The sequence below is a fragment of the Patagioenas fasciata genome, chromosome 10, assembly GCF_037038585.1.
Source record: "Patagioenas fasciata isolate bPatFas1 chromosome 10, bPatFas1.hap1, whole genome shotgun sequence".
Classification (NCBI taxonomy): Eukaryota; Metazoa; Chordata; class Aves; order Columbiformes; family Columbidae; genus Patagioenas; species Patagioenas fasciata.
The window spans coordinates 11,654,672-11,677,243 of NC_092529.1; the positions used below are offsets into that span (position 1 = coordinate 11,654,672).

The 22,572-nt window shown below is 52.2% G+C and overlaps 1 protein-coding gene across 2 annotated transcripts; it reads left to right on the forward strand.

Moving 5' to 3' along the window:
* The first annotated feature begins 111 nt into the window (after nucleotides 1–111).
* On the forward strand, nucleotides 112–21,512 carry TRAIP (TRAF interacting protein). Of its 2 annotated transcripts, XM_065845985.2 has the most exons (15): nucleotides 112–289; nucleotides 1,484–1,541; nucleotides 2,791–2,874; nucleotides 6,944–6,983; nucleotides 9,564–9,691; nucleotides 12,673–12,767; nucleotides 13,347–13,460; nucleotides 14,398–14,485; nucleotides 16,029–16,118; nucleotides 16,337–16,425; nucleotides 17,191–17,346; nucleotides 17,547–17,595; nucleotides 18,098–18,220; nucleotides 18,767–18,817; nucleotides 20,226–21,512. In XM_065845985.2, the coding sequence occupies exons 1-15, from the start codon at nucleotides 192–194 to the stop codon at nucleotides 20,352–20,354; spliced, it is 1,392 nt and encodes a 463-aa protein (XP_065702057.1). In that variant the 5' UTR covers nucleotides 112–191; the 3' UTR covers nucleotides 20,355–21,512. The 2 variants fall into 2 exon arrangements, with proteins under 2 accessions (XP_065702057.1, XP_065702058.1); XM_065845986.2 differs by lacking the exon at nucleotides 16,029–16,118.
* Nucleotides 21,513–22,572: the final 1,060 nt, after the last annotated feature.

Below are 22,572 nucleotides of genomic sequence, written 5' to 3' on the forward strand. Positions count from 1 at the left end.
CGGGGGAGTGGCCCCGCCCCAAGGACACGCCCCCCTCAGGCCCGGCCCCTGCTCTTGGCTCTGGAGCCGAAGCGCGGGTCCCAGCGCTCGCCTCGTGAGGTCACTTCCGGAACAGGCCGGAAGCGGCAGGCGGGCGGCCGGGTTTGAATTGCACGGCGCCGCGCGGCGGCCCGGTCCCGCCCCCGCCCGCCATGCCCATCCGCGCGCACTGCACCATCTGCTCCGACTTCTTCGACAACGAGCGGGACGTGGCGGCCGTGCCGTGCGGGCACACCTTTCACCGCGCCTGGTGAGCGGCCGCCGCCTCCCAGGGGAGCGGAGCGGAGCGGGGCGGGCGGGGGCTCGGGACGGGCCCGGCGGCCGTTGGTTGGGGCAGAGTGGGCAGCCCCGTAGGGCTGCGGGGTCCCACAGAGGGGCGAGGCGGTGCCGGCGCTCGCAGCCGTCCCGGGCGGCAGCCCCTTCCCCGGCGGCTCTGCCCTGGCTGTGCCCGGTGCCCTCTGGGCCCCACTCGGGCCCGGTCCCTGAGGAGCTGCCTCCTCCCCACCACCTGCAGAGCCCCCGCCCACGGTGGCAGCGATTCCCCTTCGCGGGGGTTTGCTGGCGCTGCCACTCCACTGCCTGTGGCCCTCTCCCTGAGGTCCCTCCCTGCTCTAGCGGTGCCGTTGCTGGCGTTTCGTCCCTGCATAGGGTGTTTGTCTGGAAGCATCGGGGCTGAGTTATGAGTGGAGTCCCCCAGACAGTTTCATGATTTTGCTGGAGCTGTTTTGCAAGTGTTCGTGCTGGAAGGAAATTGTTCTCCTGAGGAAATCAGTCCTGTGTGGGGGGAGTGGGCCAGCATTTGCCTGTCTCCTTGGCCATCTCCCTTGTAGATGGGCCACCGCTGGCCAGTGCCATGGTCACACCTGAGCCAGAGGCACAGCTGGGACTCGCTGCCCTCTGACAGCAGTGGAGGAGGCAGAGCTTGCATATGTAGCCTGCCAGCTCCAGACTGCTGCCCTGCTCCAAAAATAAATGGTGCTGAGTATGATGTGATGGTTTGGTTGAAAAATGCATTAGTAGCTCCCCTGGGGAGGCCGACAGGTTTCATTCGTCGTCTCAGAGCAGAGACTGGCCCGATGTCACTCACGCTGCAGGGTGGTTTGGTGTCGATGGCACCCGTGTGAGCTGACCAGACCGGGGAGCTCTCAACTGTCGCATCCTGATATAGCAACTCTTGTGCCACTCGGCATGTGGATCCGTTCACTTCTGTGAAGCTACAGTTGTTCAAAGGCTCTCTCAGGGACATCTGAGCTTTATAAAAAGTCTGCCCTGGTGAAGATAAGCTGGCACGCTAAATTCAGCTGGGAATTGTCTTGGAGGTGAAGGTAGAGCGCATGCGCTGGAATGCGGTGTTCCCGTTAGTTGCACCTCTGGACTAAATGTTTGTGCTTCTGTTTTAAGTTGGTAAGAAGGATTTACTGTAGCTTTTCTTTTTTTTTCTTAGTCTCTTCCAGTGGTTTGACACAGCACCAAGCCGGACTTGCCCACAATGCAGAATCCAGGTAAAACCATCACCCCTGTGCACCTCTGTGTTTCTGTGGTGTGATGCTCTGCTAAGGGGCACTGAGGAACCATGGTCTGGGCCTGTGTTGACACGAGGAAAAGGTTCATGGTGTGAAATGAGAGAACTTTCCCCCAAAATACCTCTCCAATGGCTTAGAGGGTGCGCCCCCCTCCCTTCAGCCACCCCACTGATCAGAGGGCTGGTCTGAGGGCACCCTGCTGCTGTTTGTGTTGTAGCTCCTCTAGAAAGGGTCTCTGCTTTCTGTGGCTTTTATTTAGGCTGAGTAAGTGTTGACATACTGACAGAAAGGACTGGAAGAGATTAATCGGGACACCAGACTTGTGTTTCTGGAGTATCCTGCTGCTCACCGTCAGGGAGCCTCCTGTTCTGCTGCTCATGGGCCTTATAACGGAGTCCTTGCTTTGCAGCGTGCAGCCCTTCATTGTGAAAAGCAAAGACTGGGGAGGGAAGGATGTGCTTTTCTGCTGAGATGGGAAGCCAAGGCTTGGGGATCCAGTGGCCTGAAGTTCTTTAAAGTCCTTTGTGTCACCAGCCTTGATGCCAGCAATAGGTCTTGGCGAGTGGTGGCTGCAAGAGATGTTGCCTTATGCTCAGATGTAGGTTTTTAGCCAGCTGCAGCTTGGACTTGTTCTGTGTTCATGCTTCTTTCTTCCTCTCAAGGTCTTGGCCCTTGTTCCTTTCCTGACTTGTTGATTCCCTCTGTTCTTCACTACCTCTTACCTCTCTGGGTTACCATGGAGTTATCGCGAAATAACATCTTATGTAGCAGTAACTATGCAATTAGCTGGTGTCATGACTGTATATAATACTTAAAACACAAAGCTGTAGCTGCATGGGGGAGGTGTGGAGAGCTATCAAATTCAATTACAGCACCTTCTGCCTGCAGAAAGCAGCACGTACTTCTGTCTTAGGATCTGGCATCGTGTTAGCTCAGCGTCAGCTGCTCGGGCCTTGGCTGCCAGAGAACAGACTGCGCTTGATTCAGAAATGCCTGAATCCTTCTGCTGCAGCTCAGGAGCTTGGCTGGAGTTGCAGTCCTGAAACTCAGTATGGGGTCTTCTGCTGAGCCAAAGCAGGGCATCACCACTAATGGCCACGAGTGCGTGATCTGACTTGCCTTTTGTGGTTTTGTGACAAGGTGGTACCTTCTTCCCCTCTGTCTGTCACCTGTAGCTGTTGTGTTTCCATATCTGTGCCCACCAACCTCTTCTGTCTCCTGTGTTTAGGTCAGCAAAAGACACATCATCAATAAGCTGTTTTTTGATGTGGTACTGGAGGAGCAGACAGCACCAGACGTGGAGACCTTGCAGGTAATGTGACTGGGTGGTTCTTCTGTTGTGTGGTGCTTCAGCACCTTGGAAGTGTGGCCTGGGCTACCAGTCCTCTGCCAGCAGCTGCTTCCTGAGCTAGCGCTCGCTGCGCTGTGATCATCATTCAGAGTTGAAGCACATCAGTGTCTCCTGCCTGTCGCTGTTCTCTCTCTTGGTCCTGGCCCACTCTCAGCTCTGTGACAAGGAAGTCTCCCTGTGGTGGGTTAGAGTTTCTCCTGACCATATCTCATGTGGTGACTTAAGAGGACACCTCTATTTCACTGCTCTTCTGGTTCCCATCTTGCCTAGAAACCACCTGAACCAGCATCAAATAAACAACCAACTGCTGCCTCTCCCTTGAGCCTCAAAGCCTTGGGGAAAATCCCAAATGCAACGAATTGCTGCCAGTGTCTGTGGCTGGGTTGTGTGTGAGCCCTGCAAACCCTCTGGGAAAGGAGGGTTGTTGGAGGAAGCACCATCTCTTCACTTCTGTGCAGGCAGGTTTGCACGGAAGCGGGGCAGGGTGGTGATAAAATCTTGATTCCCCAAGAGAAAAGAGGACAGGGACTGCCTGAAGCTGCACCAATGGGAGTGGACAGTGCGGAGGCTGTGTCCTCGGGGTGGACCCGGCTCAAGCTGGTGTGCGGGGTGACGTTCTCCAAGTGCCACCCTTAGGTGTGGAGAGCTGGGGGTGTGCAGGGATGAATGCAGAGCGGCTGTTCCATGTTCTCCTCCTTTGGTTAGTGCAGATGAAGCACAGCTCCTTATGTCTTGGAGTTGTCTGTTCCAAAAAAAAGTAATGGGTTGACCTTGGTATAATGGGATGCTTGTACCCTCTTGTGTTTAGAATCAGCATGTGCAGCGATTACCATAATTAGCAGTTGCCATGACAATGCTATATGTATATCCCATGTTTTTAAAATAAAGCCAGACAGACTATAATGTCAGTAGCACTGTCATTCTTGAACACTGCTAATAAAGAAACCAGAGGCCAAAGTATGCGTGCTGGGGAAATGCAAAAGCATCTCTGGCCACTTGAAGCTGTGTGCCCCAGAAGCACAGCAATGGCTGGAGCGGATAAACATTTCTTTTAGCGCATATTCAGGTCTGTTCTCACAAGTGTAAATAGATGAGTGACTCAGAAATAGGTTGACGGGAGAAACTTGCCCTAGAAAAAACTTTCAGTTCCCTCTTCCCCCCACCCAGGACCCAAGCTGGGTTCCCCCAGCCTCCCCCTCCACGCAGGCTATGCTGGAGAGCTGATTCCTTGCTCAAGGGCCAGACTGTAGAGCCGCTCCTGCACATCAAGCTTGATGGTAACTCGTTGTGCTCCTACAGAGTTTGTTGTATGGCTGTCTGAACATCTAGCCCTGAGAATGCAGCTTTTCTAATGCTGAGGTCACTATCTAAGGGGAAAAACTCAAATATTTTCTGTATAAATTAACGCACTCTTTTTGTAAGGGTATTTACTGCCACCTGCACTGATTCAGGTTGCTGCTGGGCTGATGCTGGGTTGTCACCAGTCACACACATGTTGTGTGCTGCCTTGTTTCTGGAGAACATGGGTGAACATCATAGGTGCAATTAAATTTCCATCTAGACTGGAGTTCTGTCTGCAATGGAGTTTCTGGTTCTGGCCTGGGCAGCAGTTCAGCAAAGGAAATGTGCAGTGAGCCGTTCCCAGGCTCTTTAGAAACTGAGAAAAGAGTTGGTGACATCCTGAGCCAGAAGCAACTTCACCTGAAAAAGCCCCCAAATCCAGGGTTTGTTGCCAACCCTTGCCTGTCCCTCTGAGATCCTGGGCATAAAGTGGCACTTGGCTCAGCAATCAGCTGGAGCTGTGTCTGTGCAGATGTCCTGAAGTGAGTGTTTGGCCTCCTGCCTTGGAAAGGTCAGGCTGGGGCAAAAGGGTGCGCTTTGTGGTGCTGGAAAGCAAGAGTGCGTAGCTGTGGTCTGCTTGTTATCTTCGCAAGACGAACTTGGGGTACCTCTCTGAGAACCAGGCTTCTGTGCCCGGTTCTAAGTGGTGGGAGGAGCTTCCTCAGAATCCAAAACCTCTTCCTGGGGCTGCAGAATTATCCAAATTATCTTTTGGATGATAATTGTCTTTGATGCTATCCCTCACTCTTGCTTTTGCTCCAAAATGTTTGCAGACAAAGGAGCATTGGGGCTGCGTTGTGTCCCACCACACTGGGCATCAGTTTTGACTGAAACACTGGAGGGAACTCAGTTTCCTGGAGCAGCTGCAGGGCACAGGCTGAATGCTGTGACATGTCCAAGTGTTTCTGGGTGCTGAGCATGGGTTATACTGGATTGCTCCTAAAGGTCATCCTCAGCAATCAGAACAATCTCCATGTGGCTGTTCCCAGAACAGGAAAACTGTGAGTTTCGGGGTGAGGCTGGCTGGAACCTGACACTTCCAGCTGTTTGTGATCTTGAGAATGGAGAGTCCTTATTTCAAAGGAGACTAGAAGACTTCGGCTTGTTCAGCTTAGCAAAAGGGAGGCAGGAGGAGGAGGATTCCTGCCTCTAAACCTGCTGAGGAGGGTAGGAACCTGGGAGGACAGCTGTCTGTGGTCCAGATAAACTCCTTTGATCTTGGGAAAATGTGGTCTTCTAACTCAGGCTGGCAGAAAGAGGAGAGTGAAAATTGGGAGCAGTCTTTGGGAGCTGTGCTAGAGGATGAGGGGTTTCAGATTAAGTTGATGAATGAGGTAATGTTACATAGCTGCCCGCAGTAGCCCTGAATTTCTTTGCTTTCATGCTAATTAGCACATCTGGTGAGCTCACTAATCGTTCCTGTATAGGACTCTGATGCAAACACTCCAGAATAGTTCCTGCAGCAGAGTTAATTCCATGTCAGACCTCCAGCTGTTGTGCCCCGAGGGGCAAATCCAAGTCCGCTCTGCTAGGCTTTGCATTTTGTCCCTTCTGCTTACTGAGCTTTACATCCCGTATTCTCTTTCATGCCTTTATTGTCACAAGCAGAGCCTCACTCTGCTCCCATCAGCTCCATGGTCACTGGCAGTGCTATTCTCAGCTCCGATTTGCATGTTGTGTTCCGGGTTGCACAGATTTGTGTGCTCTGCTTCAGTACAGTGTTGGCATTTTATTGTGGTTTTATTCCACTGCAGTTCCTGCCTGACTTGTTATGTGCTTTCCTCTGCAGTTCTCTAACACAGCTTTTTAAGTAATCTTCTGTTGACTCTTTCCTGCATATATTTCTCCCTCTATTTAAATATATATATATACACACACACACATATATATTTATTGCCCTTTTTTGTAACCACTCCGTACTCCCTTTGGCTATTTGCCAGTATTCATAAGTTACATCACTTCATTATCTATAGTTCAAGCTATGGGGCATTTGCTGCTTCTTTCTGGTTCTTAAGGAAGGTGTTAGAAACATCTGACCTTCCCAGACCCTCGTGGCATCCAGGAGATGTTACGTGCCCTTAGTTTGGTACAGGTTGGTTTATCACCGATCTGTTTATGACCATTCGACTGAGCTGTTACGCATATCAGCATCCTGAACTGCAGTGACTGTAGCGTCCGTCAGAGTGCCAGCTGGTGCCTTTGATAGTACCCTTCCTTACCTTTCCAGGCACTTGGACCTGCCCACCTGTCTCCCACCTGCACCCAAATAAAGTTCACTTCAGTTCAAAGCAACCCTCAGTCCTGTTAGTCTGGCAACATCCCTGTCTTATTGCCTTGTTTAGGTAAAACGTTATAAAAAATGTTCCTGTCTGATTTCCTATGTTTCTCTGAGAGCCTTCCAAAATTATTCAGCTAAAACAAGATGACTGACAGTGTGAGAAACACAAGGTTGACAAGGCTAAGATGAAACTGGGATCTTCTCTTCTCCCCTGAAGGATGCCAGTTGGAGGTGCTCTTTGCGTTTCCACTGATAGTACTTGCTTGTAACTTGTTCTTGCTGTTACTGTGGGCCCTTCTTAGCATCTGGCCAGTGCAAATGTCCTGCTGAGAAACTTCTCAGCTCCTTTTAAGATCTGGTGAAAGCTCCCGCAGGGCATTTCCTAATGGTGTTTTCTGTGTTGTGTTTCAGAATGAACTGGACAAGGTGAAGGCTCAGCTCTCTGTGAAAGGTGAGTTCCAGCTGCCAGTGGGGGGTCGGCAGGTCCTGGACTCTGCCTGTGCCAGGCGGCTTGGCTGGGCTTGAGGAGCCCTGTGCAGAGCCTGGCCCTTGCTGGAGCCAAAGGCATGATGCCAGCTGCAAACTCTTGTGCTGGAGCAGCTTTTTCTGAGGTGAAACCACCTAAAGCCGTACAAAGCTTGAATGACAGAACCAGAATTTGCAGCCTGGCCCAGCTCTGCTGTAGCTGGGGAGCTCTCTGAAAGTTTAGAGACGTATATGTGATTTTTTTTTTTTTTTCCCGTCTTCCTAATCGCAAGCTACAAAAGTGCAGAGCACAGCTGTATCTGGAGCAGGCTTGCTGAAAGCAAAACCCTTGGTTTGCTCACTGGGAAACTCGCAGCTGCACATGGCAAAGGCTCATTCCTTTTGACAGATGGGGGCGTAAAAGCAGTGCCCAAAAGCAGCAGTGGGGAGGCTTTGGATTTGTTTGGCTGTTGCAGTGCCACATGTGTCGCGCAAAGAGCAGACTGAGTTCAGAGTGTGCACGCTTCCATTTTTCCATCTTTAATTTTAGAGGATGTTTGAGGGAGGCAGGAAAAGCAAAAGCCCTGGAGACTTGTCGATGGGTTTTAAGCATCGTCTGTAGGCAGCCTGTCATCAGAACATGAGTCATGAGCAGCGAAAGGAAAATGTCAGTCTGAGTGACAGAAATCCAAAGACACACTAGCAGAAGGGGGAAAAGAAATTCTTTAAAGAATGCTGGGGGCTCGCCCACGCCCTGAGAATCGTCTTTCCTCTGCTTTCCCTGCGTGCACGAGACAGACATGAATAGCCAGGAGATTGAGGATTTAGTAGTTAGCTTGAGAGCAGAATTGGATGGTCTGCATGTCTCTATTCTGAGGCATGTTCTCTTGCCAGCTTGGTTGAGTTTAGTGACTTGGTAGAGAGCCAAATATTCTGGGAAGGTGGCTGGGACTCTTGCTAGGATGTTATCCAAGAAAAACTGCTTGAAGGCCTGCTCAGCTTCTCAGCTGCTGGTGAGTAGAAGTTGGATTTGACGTCCCCTGTCCCATTCTTTTTTCATAGAAATGAGAAGCTCCTTCCCACCTCCTGTCTCCTTTGCTGTGGGCATTCTGCTCTCTGGTGGTTCTTGTGTATAAATTCTTCACTTGAGGATGTGCTCTGTGCTGTAGAGGAGCTGTGTAATTACCAGTCTCTGAGCAGCTTTCAAATGCCTCTGGAGGTGCGGAGCTGCCAGCAGCCCCAGCAGACGCTGTGGGAGGCACTGAATGAGCTGCAAACTCATTCCTGCAGCACGGGGAGGTTTGACTTCTGCCATCTGCCTCTGGGCAGCTGGGAATGGAGGAGGGGGAAACCCTGACTCTTTTGGTGGCTGTGGAGTCCCTGCAAATGCAGGGGAGCATCTCCAGGGTGTGCTGCCTCTGGTGAGGAAGGGTTATTCAGATTGATGGAGAAAAAAATGCTTTGCTAAGAAAGAAATCTATCTCGGTTTCCCTTGCCACCTGTGTGTTTCTGCTGGGATCTGCTCTTCTTCCCCAGTCCCACATGGCAGTTTTACTGGCTGATTGAGCAGCAAAGCTGCACTTCAGGTAGTGCTTCCTTGGGACATGGTGGCACAGTTTGAAAATGGGTGGTTTGCAAGGAGGAACAGCCTTTTGGAAAGGCCTTGACCGGTTCTCTGCTATCATCAGGCTGGAGCCATGGACAATTTTAGCAAAGATGCTGAGCTGAAGACTTCACCCTCCTCTCAGCAGGGTTAGACTGAGGAGTTATTGCTTTCCCTCATTGATGAACTGCTTTGAGCTTTTCAGTAATGCTGGCTGTTCCCTGCCTAGGTCTGTCAGCTCCTGATGCTGATGGTTGCTTTATGAGCTGTTCTTCCCTTGCCTCAACAAAACAAATTGAAATCTGGTGCTGTTTTCCATCACCTTCTCTCTGGTGGTCAGAGGCATGTGTTTGGTTCCTGGTTTGCCTGTGTGTGGAGGAACAGCAAGACTCCAAGTTTTGTGACCTGCAAAAAGTGGGTGCTCTGGGGAATCTATGTAAGCTGTCATGTGTTCTGCAAAGCCCCCAGCTGAGCTCTGCTTTGCTGCCTCTTGCTGTAGGTGCAGCAGCGAGGTGGATCGCTGTATGCAGCCGCCCAAAGGGCTTCCCTGCGTATCAGGCTTCATGGGGAGAGGACAGGCTGGGAGCTCAGCTCTCCAGCTCTGCGGGAGCTCGATGTAACCAGAGAGAAATGTTTTCCTTGTGCCAGCCTGGCTTTGAGAGCAGGCAGGAGTTAAGATGCATCAGCTTAGTGCTAGCAGGGCTGGCACTGTAAAGCTATTAAAGGGAACTTGTTATCTTTAGTAAAGAAAATCTTGAAGCCTGCTGGCACTGGGAGAAGCAGTTGCTCAGCACAGACCCTTGTGCAGACAGCACTCGGGGAAATGGCTCCATGAGAACAAGCAGCTCCAGCAGCCTGGAGCCTGAGACTGCAAGCAGTGGCTATTTGTTGTGCTTCTGCTGCGGTGGGGCAGCTGAAGTCTGGGTTGCTGGACCATGACCTTTTTTTTGTTTTCTTTTCCAGAGAAAGAAAAGCGGGAATGCCAGGCCATTGTGGATGGGCTGAGGGACACTCTGGATGTGCGCAATGCCACCATAGAGTCGCTCCAGAAGGTGCTGGGAGAGACAGAGATGCTGTGCTCCTCTCTCAAGGTACCTTTCCCATCCCCAGCAGGACTTCAGCACCAACTGTTGCACAGTTGGTGTTAGTTTTGTTGAAGGTCTCTGCAGGCCTTGCTGATAAAGAGATTGTGCTGGCGGGATTTTGGATCTGGTGCCTCAAGACTCCTGTCTCCTCGATCTCCATGTGACAGGAGGGCAGTGAAGCTGGGTTTTCATTTTGGGTTTATTAGTCTGAAGCAAATGGTGTTGCTGGTCTCAAGGTCCTGAGCACGCTCCACCCGGGGGTGATTTGGAGGCGGAAAAGCCAGGCTTGTGGCTCACATACAAGTGGTTTGTGCTGAAGGCAGAGGTGGCCGTGATGAGGGGAGAGATGCCAGCCCAGCCTGGGGGCTGCTGGCCAAGCCTCGCTAGTGAAGCAGCAGTGCTGATCATAAAGGTAACAGCACGAACCGAGAGCAGGAACTGGCCCCAGTGCCCCATTGCCGAAACACTGGCTCCCTGTGGTAGAATGTTCTTCTGAAATGGGTTTAGGCCAGACGGGATTCAAGGAAAATTAGTTCCTTAGTTAGATTGGAGGAGAAATCAAACTGAAATATATGGAGGGGGAGTTGCAAGCTTCAGCTGAGTGGGATTTGATCCAGCTAACTCTCCTGTTTCTGTTCTGTTGCCAGGGCTTTCCTTTGGTTAGGTTAGTAATGTGTGAAGTCCAGGGATCAAATATTCCTGTTGTGTTTCAGCACACAGTGACTCAGGGTGCAGTCACGTACCGAGCGTAAACAGCAAGTGGAAGAGGGGAAGAGCAGGAGCTGCTTTGTTGAGATGTCTTGTAGTGAGCAGAGTGACTGTGCCTGGGCGGTGGGCCGGGCAGTCCCTGCTGTGTGCCGGTGACACACCTGTCACAGGAAGATGGGTCCAGGCGGGGGGTTGTGGGCTGCAGGCTGAAAAGTGGGGAAGGGATCATCCGCCTTTTGCAAGGTCTCTGTTCCCTGGAGTATGGGAGAATCATAGAATAGTTTAAGTTGAAGGGACCTTCCAAGCTTATCCAGTCCAACACCTGCCATGAGCAGGGACATCTTCACCCAGATAGGGTTGCTCAGAGCCCCATCCAGCCTGGCCTGGCATGTCTCCAGGGATGGGGGGGGCATCCACCACCTCTCTGGGCAACCTGGGCCAGGCTCTCACCACCGTCAGTGTAAAAAGATTTCTTACTCATGACCAGCCTGAATCTTCCTTCCTTTAGTTTATAACCATCACCCCTTGTCCTGTTACAACAGGCCCTGCTCAGAAGTCTGTCCCCATTTTTCTTATAGGCTCCTTTTAAACACTAAAAAGTGGTAATAGCACCTGCAAGGCCAGGTGGCCCCATGAGAGCTTGTAGATAGGTTGTGGGGGTTGTCCTTCTGTGTGTTACCTGCTGCTGTCTCTTCCTGAAAGGAACCAGTCTGGGAGGTCTGCCTGACACCAGCAATGTGCTGCTGTCACAGGGCAGAAGGAAAGATATAGTAAGGAATTAATGTTGGACAGGCCTTGCCGTGAGCCAGTACAACTTAATTTTGCCTGCCCACAGGATTATATCTAACCTGCTTGGGTGTAAATGCAGCCTGGGCCATGCCAGAGATGTTCTGGGTGTACCAGGCAGGGTGCTTCTGATGCTCCCTACTCCTGCAGAAACAATTGTGATGGTGGAAGCTGGTGCTTGCTGCTCAACTCAACTTCTCTGTGCTTGGCTTCCCTGACTTGGCACCTCAGGAGGAGGCTCTGTGCTTACCTTACCGGTTGCAGAACCCTACATATATGCTTAAGTCCTTTTAATGAAAGCTGGGCAGAAGGATTAGGGACCTCTAGGTGTCTTTTCTGTGGTGTACGGGGTTTCCCAGCTGAATGCCAAGCACTGTCTTATGCTGCATCATTAAAGATTAAAGCACTAAACGTCTGCAGTGAAAACAGAGGCTTAGCTGTCTGCGACACCAGTCAAGCCCACAGACTGTGAGCCATTCCCATCTTCTGCTCGCACCATCAGCTGCTGCTGAACCTTCGTGTTAGAGTTTGCTGCCTTTCAGGCTCTCTGAGGCCAGGGACTCTACTCCAGCCCATCACAAAATGCTGCTGTGGGGACCTGAAGTGTCGAGAGCTCTGATTAGGAAGAGCTAAAGATAAGCTCTGCTTAAGTGAGAGTAACACGTGAGCCTGCAACATTGTCCCTGTGCAAAGCTCCAGCAGTTTCACAGATGTTTGGTTTCTGTGGCAGGAAGTGGATAAAATCCTTTAACTTATGTGTGGAAGGGAGATTTCCGAGGCGATGGCCCTTGGCGAGGCCTCTCCCTGGGGTCAGCACTGTGCTGAAACCAGGCCCAGAGCTTTCCGAAGGTGCTGTGTGAGGCACACACAAACCTAGAAAACACAGGTGCATTGGAACAGTGCTGACTGGGGCCAGCTTTCCTCTGTTCTGCCACACTGCAGATCAGTGCTTTCTCAGCCCAGCCGAGGTTCTCTGTCACTGCTGCCTGCTACTGGGGAGCCTGGAAAGGTGAGAAAAGTGCCTGGGTGGGTGTCTGGTCTCCCAGAAGAGACCTACTCAGCATTCCTATTTATTTAAGCAGCTAATAGCAAGGAGAACTGGGAGGCTAAAGCAGAGGGATCAGCTGTATGTGGAGAGCAATTTCAAGGTTTGCTTGCTGGGGACTCCTTTGCTTTTTGAAAAACAAACTGTCACTGTGGTCAGGGTGCTGCACAGCTCCCAGACGCTCTCAGCAGCAAGGAGGCTGTGATGCCATTTCAGCGCCAGACTCATGATGCGATTAGCGCTGAGACCCTGCTGCGCTTGCAGGGAGCAGAGCTTGGGGTGCGGTGGGCAGGGAGCTAAACTTGCTGTAATCCTGGGCTGCTGTGGTGGTGATAGCATTAAGAGCCAGTGTGTGCTCCCAGCTGCCCGCAGTGCGCATAAACCAGGATGTTTCTTTAACAATCCCTGGAGCCTTCCTAACGGTCTGCATGTGCTTGCTTCTCTGCAGAAGCAGATGAAATTCCTGGAGCAGCAGCAGGAGGATAACAGAAGTTCAAAGGAGGAGGCCCGCCGCCTGCGGAACAAGCTGAGAACCATGGAGCGGTGAGACCCTGAGCCTTGTGGGCTGGGCTGTGTGCCTCTCCCCACATCGAAGGGGGGTGGTCCTGCCATCCTGCTGCAGTGTCGAGCCCCACACACTGGGTCATCTTACCCCATAAGGTTGGAAACTGCTGCATTAGCAGGGTTGCCCTTGCCTGTCTGTGCTATTGCCCTGCCGTGTTTCCAGACGCTGCTCTTCCTAAGCAGCAGCAAGGCATGCTGCTGTGTGCACACTGACCTCCTCTCTGATGCTTTGTGTGGCTACGGGTCATTCCTGTTATTAGGGGATTCTGGGGCAGAATCCCAGCCCAGGAACAGTCACTATAGGGCCCAAGATGTTCACCTCATACGCAGTACGTGTGTACAGCTGCTCTTTCTCTGTCCGTGTAGCTCTACTCTTCCCTAGCAAAAAGCCCTGCTTGTGGCAGGGCAGTTGTCTCTCTGTTTCCCCACACGACATCCAGCGTGCCTGCAGCAGGAGCTTTGTCTGCACCAGCTCCTTGGGGGGAAGCGGAGCTCCAGGCTCTTACCCAGCTCTGTTTGTGACTCATGAACTGAGGATACTTTTTTTTTTTTGTGCAGGATTGAGCTGTTGCTTCAGAGCCAGCGCCCTGAAGTGGAGGAGATGATCAGAGAGATGGGAGTCGGGCAAGCAGCCGTGGAACAGCTCGCCATCTACTGTGTGTCGCTGAAAAAGTAGGTGCTGCGGGCCTGGCACAGCTGGCTCATGCTGTCCTGGGCTGCTCAGGGAGAACCCTCTGCCGAGGACCAGCAGACGCATGGGCTCTGTGAAGCTCTCACCGCCTGCTTGGGCCTCCGCCGGGTTTTGCCTGACAGATCCTGGGGACCTAGATTGGAGCCTGTCACACTGAACTGTTCCTCTTGTCACTGGTGACATGCGTGTCACCATGGGAACTATCTCTGGAGCTGTCAGTACACCTATGAGGTGATGATTATTATTCCCTCCGTTCTCCTCTTGTGCCTGAGGGGAAATGAAGGAATGAGGGGCTCCAGGTCATACCCTCTGCTCCATCGCGCTGCAGCCTTGGGCATTCTCTAGCACAGCCAATCTGCAGCACTGCCCTCCCCTACCTGGGAATCCATCTGATCCTGCTGGGCAAGGCCACAGCTTCTGTGAGGCTGGTCTGATGGCAGCTGAATAATTGCAGCTTCAATACAAAGCTGTAATGAGGCGAGTGTCCCTGCGGTGTAATTGGGAGTGAATATGCATGGCCAATAGTGTGAAGTCTGAAAAGTCACTTAAGCAAAGCTGCCAGCATGGAGGCTGCCCTGTTGTCTGTCTTTTCCACTAGCAACTGGAATGTCTCTAGATCTGGTTTCCATTTTGCTGGTGGATTCTGTTTGTGCCCTGTTCTCAGACATGGTATCCCTTGTGGTATTTTTTCTCCCCCATGGTTTAGCGCTATGTTTGACACACTTGGTCCGTGTTGGTACACTCAGCTCTGTTCCTTGAAGAGCTTTGTGTCTCCTGTTTGTGTATTTTTTTGTCTTTTGTGTTGTTTTCTGGTGGCTCTGCAGTTGTAGAGTGTCAAATTAAGGGTCTTGGCTTGTCTCTGAGAAGTTCCGGCTCAATCCTTCTGCAAACAACCTGACTCCTCTGGTCTCTTTGCAGGGAATATGAAAACTTGAAGGAGGCTCGGAAGATCTCTGGTGAGATGACAGAGAAGCTGAAGAAGGAACTGTTTTCTGTCAATAGCAAGGTAAAGGGAGAATGCAACTTGTCAGGGTGACATCTGGTCTGTAGGTCCCTGTCAATAACTGTGCCTCAGGCTGTCTGCAGTGACTCCTCCCACGCTGAGCACTACCTGAGTGGTGCGGGTGGTGTGGAGGTGTCAGGCTGGGGTTTCTGGGTCAGTCTGCGATGCTGCGGTGAGTACAGCCTCTGGGGATGCTGGTGGGGCAGCATGTGCCGAGCCAGCCACAGTTCGGCAGGGAGCTGGGGCTGGAAGGCAGGAGCACGCAGGTGCTCTACCACTTCCACTGGGTTCTGGAAGCAGCACTGCCTTCATCCTGCCACGCTGCCAAGTGTGAGCTGCCAGCCCCTCCTGCTGCAGAATCAAGCCCCTAGGAAATGTGGTAAGGGATTTGGAGCCAGCTCCAGTTGAGCGGGACTTAGCCTTGGCCTGGTACAACTAAGTCACACCCATTCTTGTGCCTTCAGCCAACTCAGCTGGGCCAGGGCTCCTGCGTGAAGCTGTGCCGAGGCAGGCACTGTTCCCAGAGTGTGGTGAGAATGTGCAGGTGGCTCTGCACAGAGCCTGCCTGGGCTGGTCCCAACCTGACACAGAGCTGGGAGCTGCAGACATGACTCTGGTGCTGTGCTCCACTTGCTCTAGCCCTGCCTGGCCTCGGTTAGCTCATGTCAGGAGGCACTTTCTGCCAGTTCTAGTACCTAGTCCCCGTGAAAATTGTGTATGTGTAACTCGCTCTCCAAGGCGCAGGGGTTCACTCGGGCATCCCTGTGTCCAAGTTCACAAAGTGAGAGACTGTGGGTGGATTTAGCCTCTTTTCATTACTTGACCATAGCTTGGCCATAGCTGCCTCAAATGGAGAAGGAGGTTCTGGGATTGCTTTGCTGCTCTCCAAGGCAGTTAACCCCCTGCACGAGGTGCTGTTGCTGGAACTGGGCTGAGGCCATGCCCAGCTGCAATCACCAGTTTGTGTCCGGAGGATACGAGTCAGTGCGCTCATGGCTGTGGGCTCAGCTGACGAGAGCTGACTGTACCGACACGCTGTGGGCTGGCCCAGACTCCTGCACCACAAACGTCTCTGATGTGGTAGTGGTCCACTCCTTGACCCCTGCTCCTGGCATGCTTCCCCTTGTGAATCAGGCCTGTCCCTGTGCCAGCACTGCTGATGCACAACCAGCCTCCGGCCTGTGGTTTGGAGTTCCTGCACTCTGGTGTGTCCAAAGTCCTGCAGGAATTCAGAATGCAGCCACCAAGTGTTCAAGCAGGGAAAAGCTGCCATCATCAAGCATAGATGCTCAGGAAATGCTACAGCTGGAAGATTTGTGTTGGGTGAGCGGCCCTGGAGATCCCTCTGCAGGCAGCTGGAGGAAATGGGCAGGTATTTGGTTGCTCTGAGAGAGGAGAGGTTGATCAGACAGGAAAATTGAGACCCTAAACAGAGGCAACCAGCTTGTGCTGCAGCCAATTCTGCTCTCCCTGGGGATCTCTGCCCTCCCTGAGCTCTGTGTTGTAACTGGCACTCTGCTGTTTGCGGGGGGGGTTCATTCTGCAGCTCCAGAAAACCGCTTCAGAATTGGAGAAGACAGAGGAGGAGTTAAAAAGCACCCAGAAGGATCTGAAAAATGCGGACAAGGAGATCTTGGTGAGAATGTTGTTCCTCAGTCTGCAGTAACTGGCAGCTGGCCACAGCCTGCTGCTGCAAAGCCAGGAGTTCTGCTGGCTTCTGCTCACTGACTGGCTTACCCAGGCCACCTCACTTCTCCAATTTGCTCCACCTGATGCTGATTTACAGAAAAGGGGCAAAGTATCTGCAACTAAATCTTTCCTTATCTTGCTCTCTGCTTTCCCTTTTCCCTCCAGAGTTTGAAGAAGAAGATAGACATCCTGCAGGACACTCTGAAGGTCCCATCTGTAACCAGAGAGACACTCAGTCGGCTGGTGTTTGAAAGGTTAGTGACATGCATCCTCAAAGGCCAAGGATGGAGATGGCAGGTCCAAAGTAGGAGCTGACAGATTAACTTGCGGGGGAAGCAGAGACATGCTCATCTGGCAGGCATTGCAATAGCATGGTCATTTTACTCCTTGTATTCTATTTTGTGGGATTTTTTTTGATTGATTGGTTGGGGGTTTTTTGTTGCTGACAAGGTGGTGGTTGATTTAGTTGGAAAAAGTGTGTGTTTTGGAGGGTTTGGGTCAAGATGGGGTAGAAGAACAGACTAGGTTTTGCCAAACTTTGTCAGTGTCCTGCCAGAGAAATATCTCTAAAGCTGTGCCTTTGATTGCCTCAGAGTTGGCCTTCCAGTGAGCATGTCCTCGTGTATGGGCATCAGGGATCTTAGCCAGGCAGAAAAACCTAGCCTGAAAAATGGCATCTTTTACATTTTTATCAAGCCCTTCCTTGCGAGGAACCTGTGCTGTTAGCCCAGTACAGCAAGCTGGGTTGTTTACGCAGAGCAGCAGCATGCCAGGGCATGTTCTGGATGCTGCTGTTGTAGTACAGGCCGTTCGAGGGTGAACAGCAGTTTGGGACACTGACTGTAAACTCTGGGATTCAGATTGTCTTTTCTTTGACTTGTAAACAGAATGGGGCTCTGATCCTGGTCCCACTGCTGTCTCACAACTCAAATCACGTAGCATGCAGCTCTGTCTTCCTCTCATCTGCTGGGTGGCAGGCGGTGGCCTCCCGATGGCTGATGCTTTGCCTGGCCTTGCAGCCCTGCTCCCGTGGAACTGCGGCAACCAAAGCTCCATCGCCCGGCCCACAGTGATGAGATCAATCTAGATGCTACTTTTGATGTGGACACCCCTGAACATCAGCCCTGCAGGTGTCTCTGCAGCCCTGCAAAAAGGCCAAAGCTGGATAAAAAAACGTGAGTTTTTCCTCGTCTTTCTACTTCTAAAGGAGATCACAGTCTCGCTTCTTTGGAAGCTGCTGTGTGATATCAGACAGCTCTCCAGCTGCCTGATGTCGTGCTGCAAGTTTTGTCATCATTTGCTTGGCCTTGTTCGTCCTTGCCAGCTCCACTCGAACAAAAAATCTCTGCTGATTTGCTCCTTGGGCTTCTTACAGGCCTCCTGTGGTAAATCTGGCGAAGAAAGTTCTGAAGGAAACAATGGAGGTAAAAGGGCTAATCTCAATTTCTGCATCACCTCTTTGATTCTGCTGTTAATAAGCCTGGGATAAAGGACCCATTTTCTCTGTGTAGGAGATGCTGTGACCATAGACTGGCCCATCTACAGAACTGCAGTACATGCTTCAAAGTTCTTTGCTGAACAGTCTCCTAGAAACACTGAATTGCTGCCTCAGGCCTCCTGGAGCCAGGCAGGAGAGGGAGGGTGGGGACATATGTCCTGATTATCCTGCCTTGGGTGCTTGGCAAACGCATGGAGCTGACCCCAGGCGCTGGGGGGTGAGCTGGGGTCTGTTCACCCAGCCTTGCTGGGTGCAATGTCCTACCTCCTAGGGTGGGAGGCTGGAAGCTGCTGTTCTCTGGCCTGACATGAGATCAGCAGTAACCATTACCATTAATAGCTGTCTGTGTTATTAGTGCTCCCTTTATGTGGACTAAATTCAGTAGATCATGCTGGTTAAAGGGCTTTTCTCATTATTTTGTGGGACAGAACTGGGCAGATGATTTGGAGGATGATGCTCTTAAAGGACTCCTGCCAACATTCATCAGGAACTCTATCTCCAAGAAGCCATCTTCAGGCAGCTTGCTGGCTCCCCACAAGAACACAGGCACTGTAAGTATGACCATCCAGTTGGTGAGCGCGTCGAGGGCTGGCACTGCACACCGCTGTCCTGAAGTGACCCTGCAGGAGGAAGCGAATGAGGCTTTTACCTTGCCACGTAGCAGTGTGTGGAAAATAAATCTTGGAACATGACCTGGCTACTTCCCAGTCCTGCAGAGCTCCAGGGATGACAGATGCTCATTCCCTTTTTGACAGCAGACTAAATGGCCATCCATGTCGCATTCCTCCATCTCCTTGGAGCTGTGGGTGTTTTCCTCTTGTTCCTCAATCCCAGTGATAAAACGCTAAGCCTTCCTGCTCCATAGAAGGCCTGCTCACTTCAGAAAGTGCCCAAGGTACCCCAACTTTGCTAATATCCTTGGGTCTGCCTTTTTCTGAAAGTGAGGGCTTAGTACAAGTACTGAGTGTTTCCGGGAGCTTGTAACCCCTCCCCAGAAGCTGTGGCCTGCAAGACTCCCACTTCCCCATAACCAGCATGAGGAGACATAGCCAAGGCTCTCTGCTGCTGCTCCAGACTCATTTCTTTCTCTCTTCTAGGTGAGGATGGGGTATGATGGCTTGGGAGGCAGAACAAAGTTCATACAGCCTGTATCCTTTCCTGCAGTTCACATGGCAGTACTGATGCTGTGGATCCTCTTTCGTCTTGGCCATCTTGGGGAGTCCTGCTCTGCAGCCAACAAAAAATGGGCTGGGATCCTCATGTAATGATCAAATTTCTCTCTATCTGGCTCTGAACAAGCCTGAGCCCAGCAAAGGCTTCAAGGACCTGAACTTGCTGAGAGCATTATCAGAGGTGGCTCACTTAGGGAAGCACATCAACTGGAAACCAGTACCCTTTGCAGGAACTGCCCGTGCCCTTGGGAGCAGCAGTGCAGCCTCCTGGCCCTGTGCCTGCCAGTCCCTGCAGCCGAAGGCCCTGCTCGTGCAGGAGACTGCTGCTGGGCTGTGCCTGTGCTGGTGGACAGCCCTGTGGTGGGCGAGGAACTGAGGGCTGAGCTTGCCCAGTGCAGAGGGAGCTGCTTGATTCCTGCTTCTCACACTGAGACAGTGTCTTCTCCCCACAGAGGCTGCTTCTCACCTGCCTTCCCTGGGCAGGACTGTCAGAGGGATGTGTGCTGCACGTGTGGCTCTGGCACTGCTCTAGCTCCTGGTGCTGCTTTTGAGGTGGTTTTTGCACTTTTTCTAGAAACTGGGAGGCTGAAGCAGAGAAGAAACAATCAGCTGGAATGTGTGACTTGCTGGGAAGCTCTGGGCTGCTGCTTCCATGGCCTCATTGTGGCGGGGTGGAGGTATCCAGTGGCAGGGAGATGCCTGAACCAGATCTCTGGGGCCAGATGTGCCCGTGCTGCCAGGCTGAGGGGACTAGAAGGGTAGACGGCTGTCCCAGGGCTACCTTGCACATGGCTGGTAGAGGAGCAGCTTGTTTCTCTAATCCTGAGCGCTGCAGCGTGCTGGTTTGTGTCATGCTGCAGCTCTGCTTCCCTGGCCTGCACCTGCTGGGCAATGCTGCAGCAGGCAGCTGTTTCAGACCTGTTACAGTTCAGTCATGTTTAGTTTCTGGGACTTCTGTGTCTCTGAAGGTTTGTTCAATGCCATGTGAGTTAAAGAGGACTTGTTGCTCCCAGTGCTCTTCTCTGGGGGTTGCTCTGCCTTCGGAGGCTGCAGACTCAGGCTGCCATGCCTTTCCCTGACCGATATCCTGGCTCACACATGCCAGGTGCATCTTGAAGCCCTGGTAGATGCTTAAATGCTGTTTTGTGTGCAAGGAGTATCACAGAAGTGACAAGCATTCCTTGACTCATGGGGCAGGAACCATGTCTGAGCTCTGCTGTGAGCTGGGAGACAAAGCCCAGCCTGTCCTGCAGGGAGTTTTAATTGGGGTGCAGGTGCATGGCCAGGGCCCAGGGCTGTGAGTCAGGTCAGTCTGCAGCAGGTATTGTATCACTTGTGTCACCAGGGCCTTGGTCTATAAATTCCTTGACAGTTTTACCTCCAGACAAACCTGGCAGAAATCCGCCCGTTAGCAGTGAGGAACAAGAAGAAGGTCTCCAGGCCTGTGTCTGCAGCTCCCTCCGCATCGTCCTCCAGCAGCAGCCAGGCCAGACTGGATAGTTTCCTGCAGTAAGAGCACCTGGGAACGGCTGGGCAGTGGCTGCAGAGCTGAGCGCGGAGCCCAGAGCCTGGCATGGAGCAATGTGCAACCACCGCTGTGCAGGGGCTGTTTGCAAAGCACTGATACTGTGTTATGGGAGAGATGAGCTGCCCTGGGGAGAATCCTGGCCCTGCAGCAAGCTGACAGGAGACCAAGCCTCTGCCTAATGCTTGGACTGATTTACCCGCCTCGTTTTACCCCTCCTTTCTCCTATTTTCATGCAGAATAAACAGGTTTTTCGCACCTTCTGGCCTGCTCAGGGCTGTGCAGTTGCTGTTGGGCTCTCTGATGTGCAGTTCTACCTGATTTCTTGGATGCAGCTGTGAACTGGAGATGCAGGAAGGGGATCTGGGATGTCAGTCTGGAGCAAGAGCCCAGAGAAGGGACCTGGACCAGCTCTACACCTGGTGTGAATAGTTCCAAGAAAGTTTCCTGGAGGAAGATGTGCAGAGGGCAGAGCAGTGCTGGCCTGCATTGCTGCGGGGTGGTTGTATATTCATCATCAAATTGAACACCTTCCCTCTGCTGTAGGCCTGTGTGGGCTGGGGAGACCCACACCAAACCTGGGGGACGTTCTGCTTTGCCGTGGTTTGGGCCATGAAGATAACTGCAGTTTTGCAGCCTGGACACTGAAATCACTGACCTGGCGAAGAGGGTGTTGGGGGTGACTCCCTGCCCTGCTTGGAAGCAGGGAGATGTCACTTCTTTTCTTGGCACGTGTTGGTGTGGAACTTGTTTGTATGGATTTCTACTTTTTTTTAATGAGATTGTAGAGTTTTTTGTTCTTTTGTAACTTGCCTGCCTAGTGATCTGAGAGTTTGGAAGGGCCTGAAGAAGTGCTGGAGAATGACTTCCATCAGGGGAGGGGGAGACTGGGGCTGAACCTGTCTGGGGTTCTTCAGCTGAAGATATGGGACAGGAGGTCTCTTCTTGCCCAATGGCTGAAGTTGAGCTGTTCAAGCTGCAAGGAGCAGACTTGGGTGAGGTACCTTGCTACCAAACTTTGTACTGTACAGATTTGTGATGTTTCCCACTTCCAGCTGCTTCGGGCTGGAAGCCTCAGTACCTGGGTTGGCTAAAAACATGTCTTTAGGGAATAAAACATACTGCTGTGCACACTTATTAGCACAACTGGCTCCTAAGCATTTTTGTTCCTACAGTGGCTCGAGGTGGAAGGCTGAGCTCAGGTGCTGAGCGTAGGGTGACAGATATGCCTGACCTTCCAGAAACCTTTGTTATGAGCTCTGGGGAAGCAGGTCCTGGTGCAGGGAAGGGCTGCGGTGTGGTGAAGCCATGATGGAAACGATGCTGAACCCCAGGGAAAGGGCAATGCCTGCAGAACATGAGCTGTGTCTTGTCTGCAGCACTTGGGGCTGGCTGCTGAATAACAAGGAATGGGTGGAGAGTCCAGAGGAACATGAGAAGGAGATTCTGAGGGCTGGGAAACAGGGGGAGACTTTAACAGAGTTAATTGTGGAGAAGCCTGGGAGAGGCTCTGCAGGGAGCATATTACTGACCCACTTACGTGGTGCCGTTGTCCCTTCCCAGTAGGTAGCTTGTGTGTGTACAAAGGACAGATGTTCTCTGGATCTCTTTGGCCTGAAGCAAGTTCAGGGAGACCCTTCTGAGAAGGCAGTAGAGATGATCCGTGTGTGGGACTGGTGAGGAACATGGGCTTCTGTGCTGGAGAGCTGGTGATGGATGGGACCCATGAAGGCAGAGCTGGTCCCAGCCAGTGATGGAGGGATGGAGAAGGGTTTTGGGGTTGTCCTGCCCTAGTCCTGGTTGGGGGACCTGTTGGAGCCAGGGGGAAGGTATTTGCTCAATGCAGCCTGGGCCCCTGCTCAGCTACAGCCCCCCACCTAGGGTCCAACCTGCCCATGAAGCTCAGCGTAGCCAGTGTCCCCTCCCACAGGGACAGCAGTGCCTGCCTGGGCTGGCATCTTCATGTTCAGCTTCTGCTGGGTCTGTTGCCCCCTGTTATTTAATCTGATTTATTTTTAAAGATAAACTTATCCTGAGCCAAAAAGTTATGCTGCTCAAACTCTGCTCAGCAAAGGACTCTTGTTTCAGTGTCGCTTGCTGTTGGCTCTGCCCGCTGTGTGCCAGGGTGGTGACATCCTCCATCTCCCACCATCTCCTGAACTGCCGTCACCTGAGCTGCTCTTCTGGGTTTTGGCACCGAGGTGAG

Bases quoted from the DNA above. Each gene is read 5' to 3' on its own strand.
- TRAIP (XM_065845985.2), top strand. From the start codon at position 192: ATGCCCATCCGCGCGCACTGCACCATCTGCTCCGACTTCTTCGACAAC. The intron at 17,596-18,097 runs GTAAAAGGGCTA...TTTGTGGGACAG, and splicing joins TTCTGAAGGAAACAATGGAG to AACTGGGCAGATGATTTGGA. The intron at 18,818-20,225 runs GTATCCTTTCCT...TTTTACCTCCAG, and splicing joins GAACAAAGTTCATACAGCCT to ACAAACCTGGCAGAAATCCG.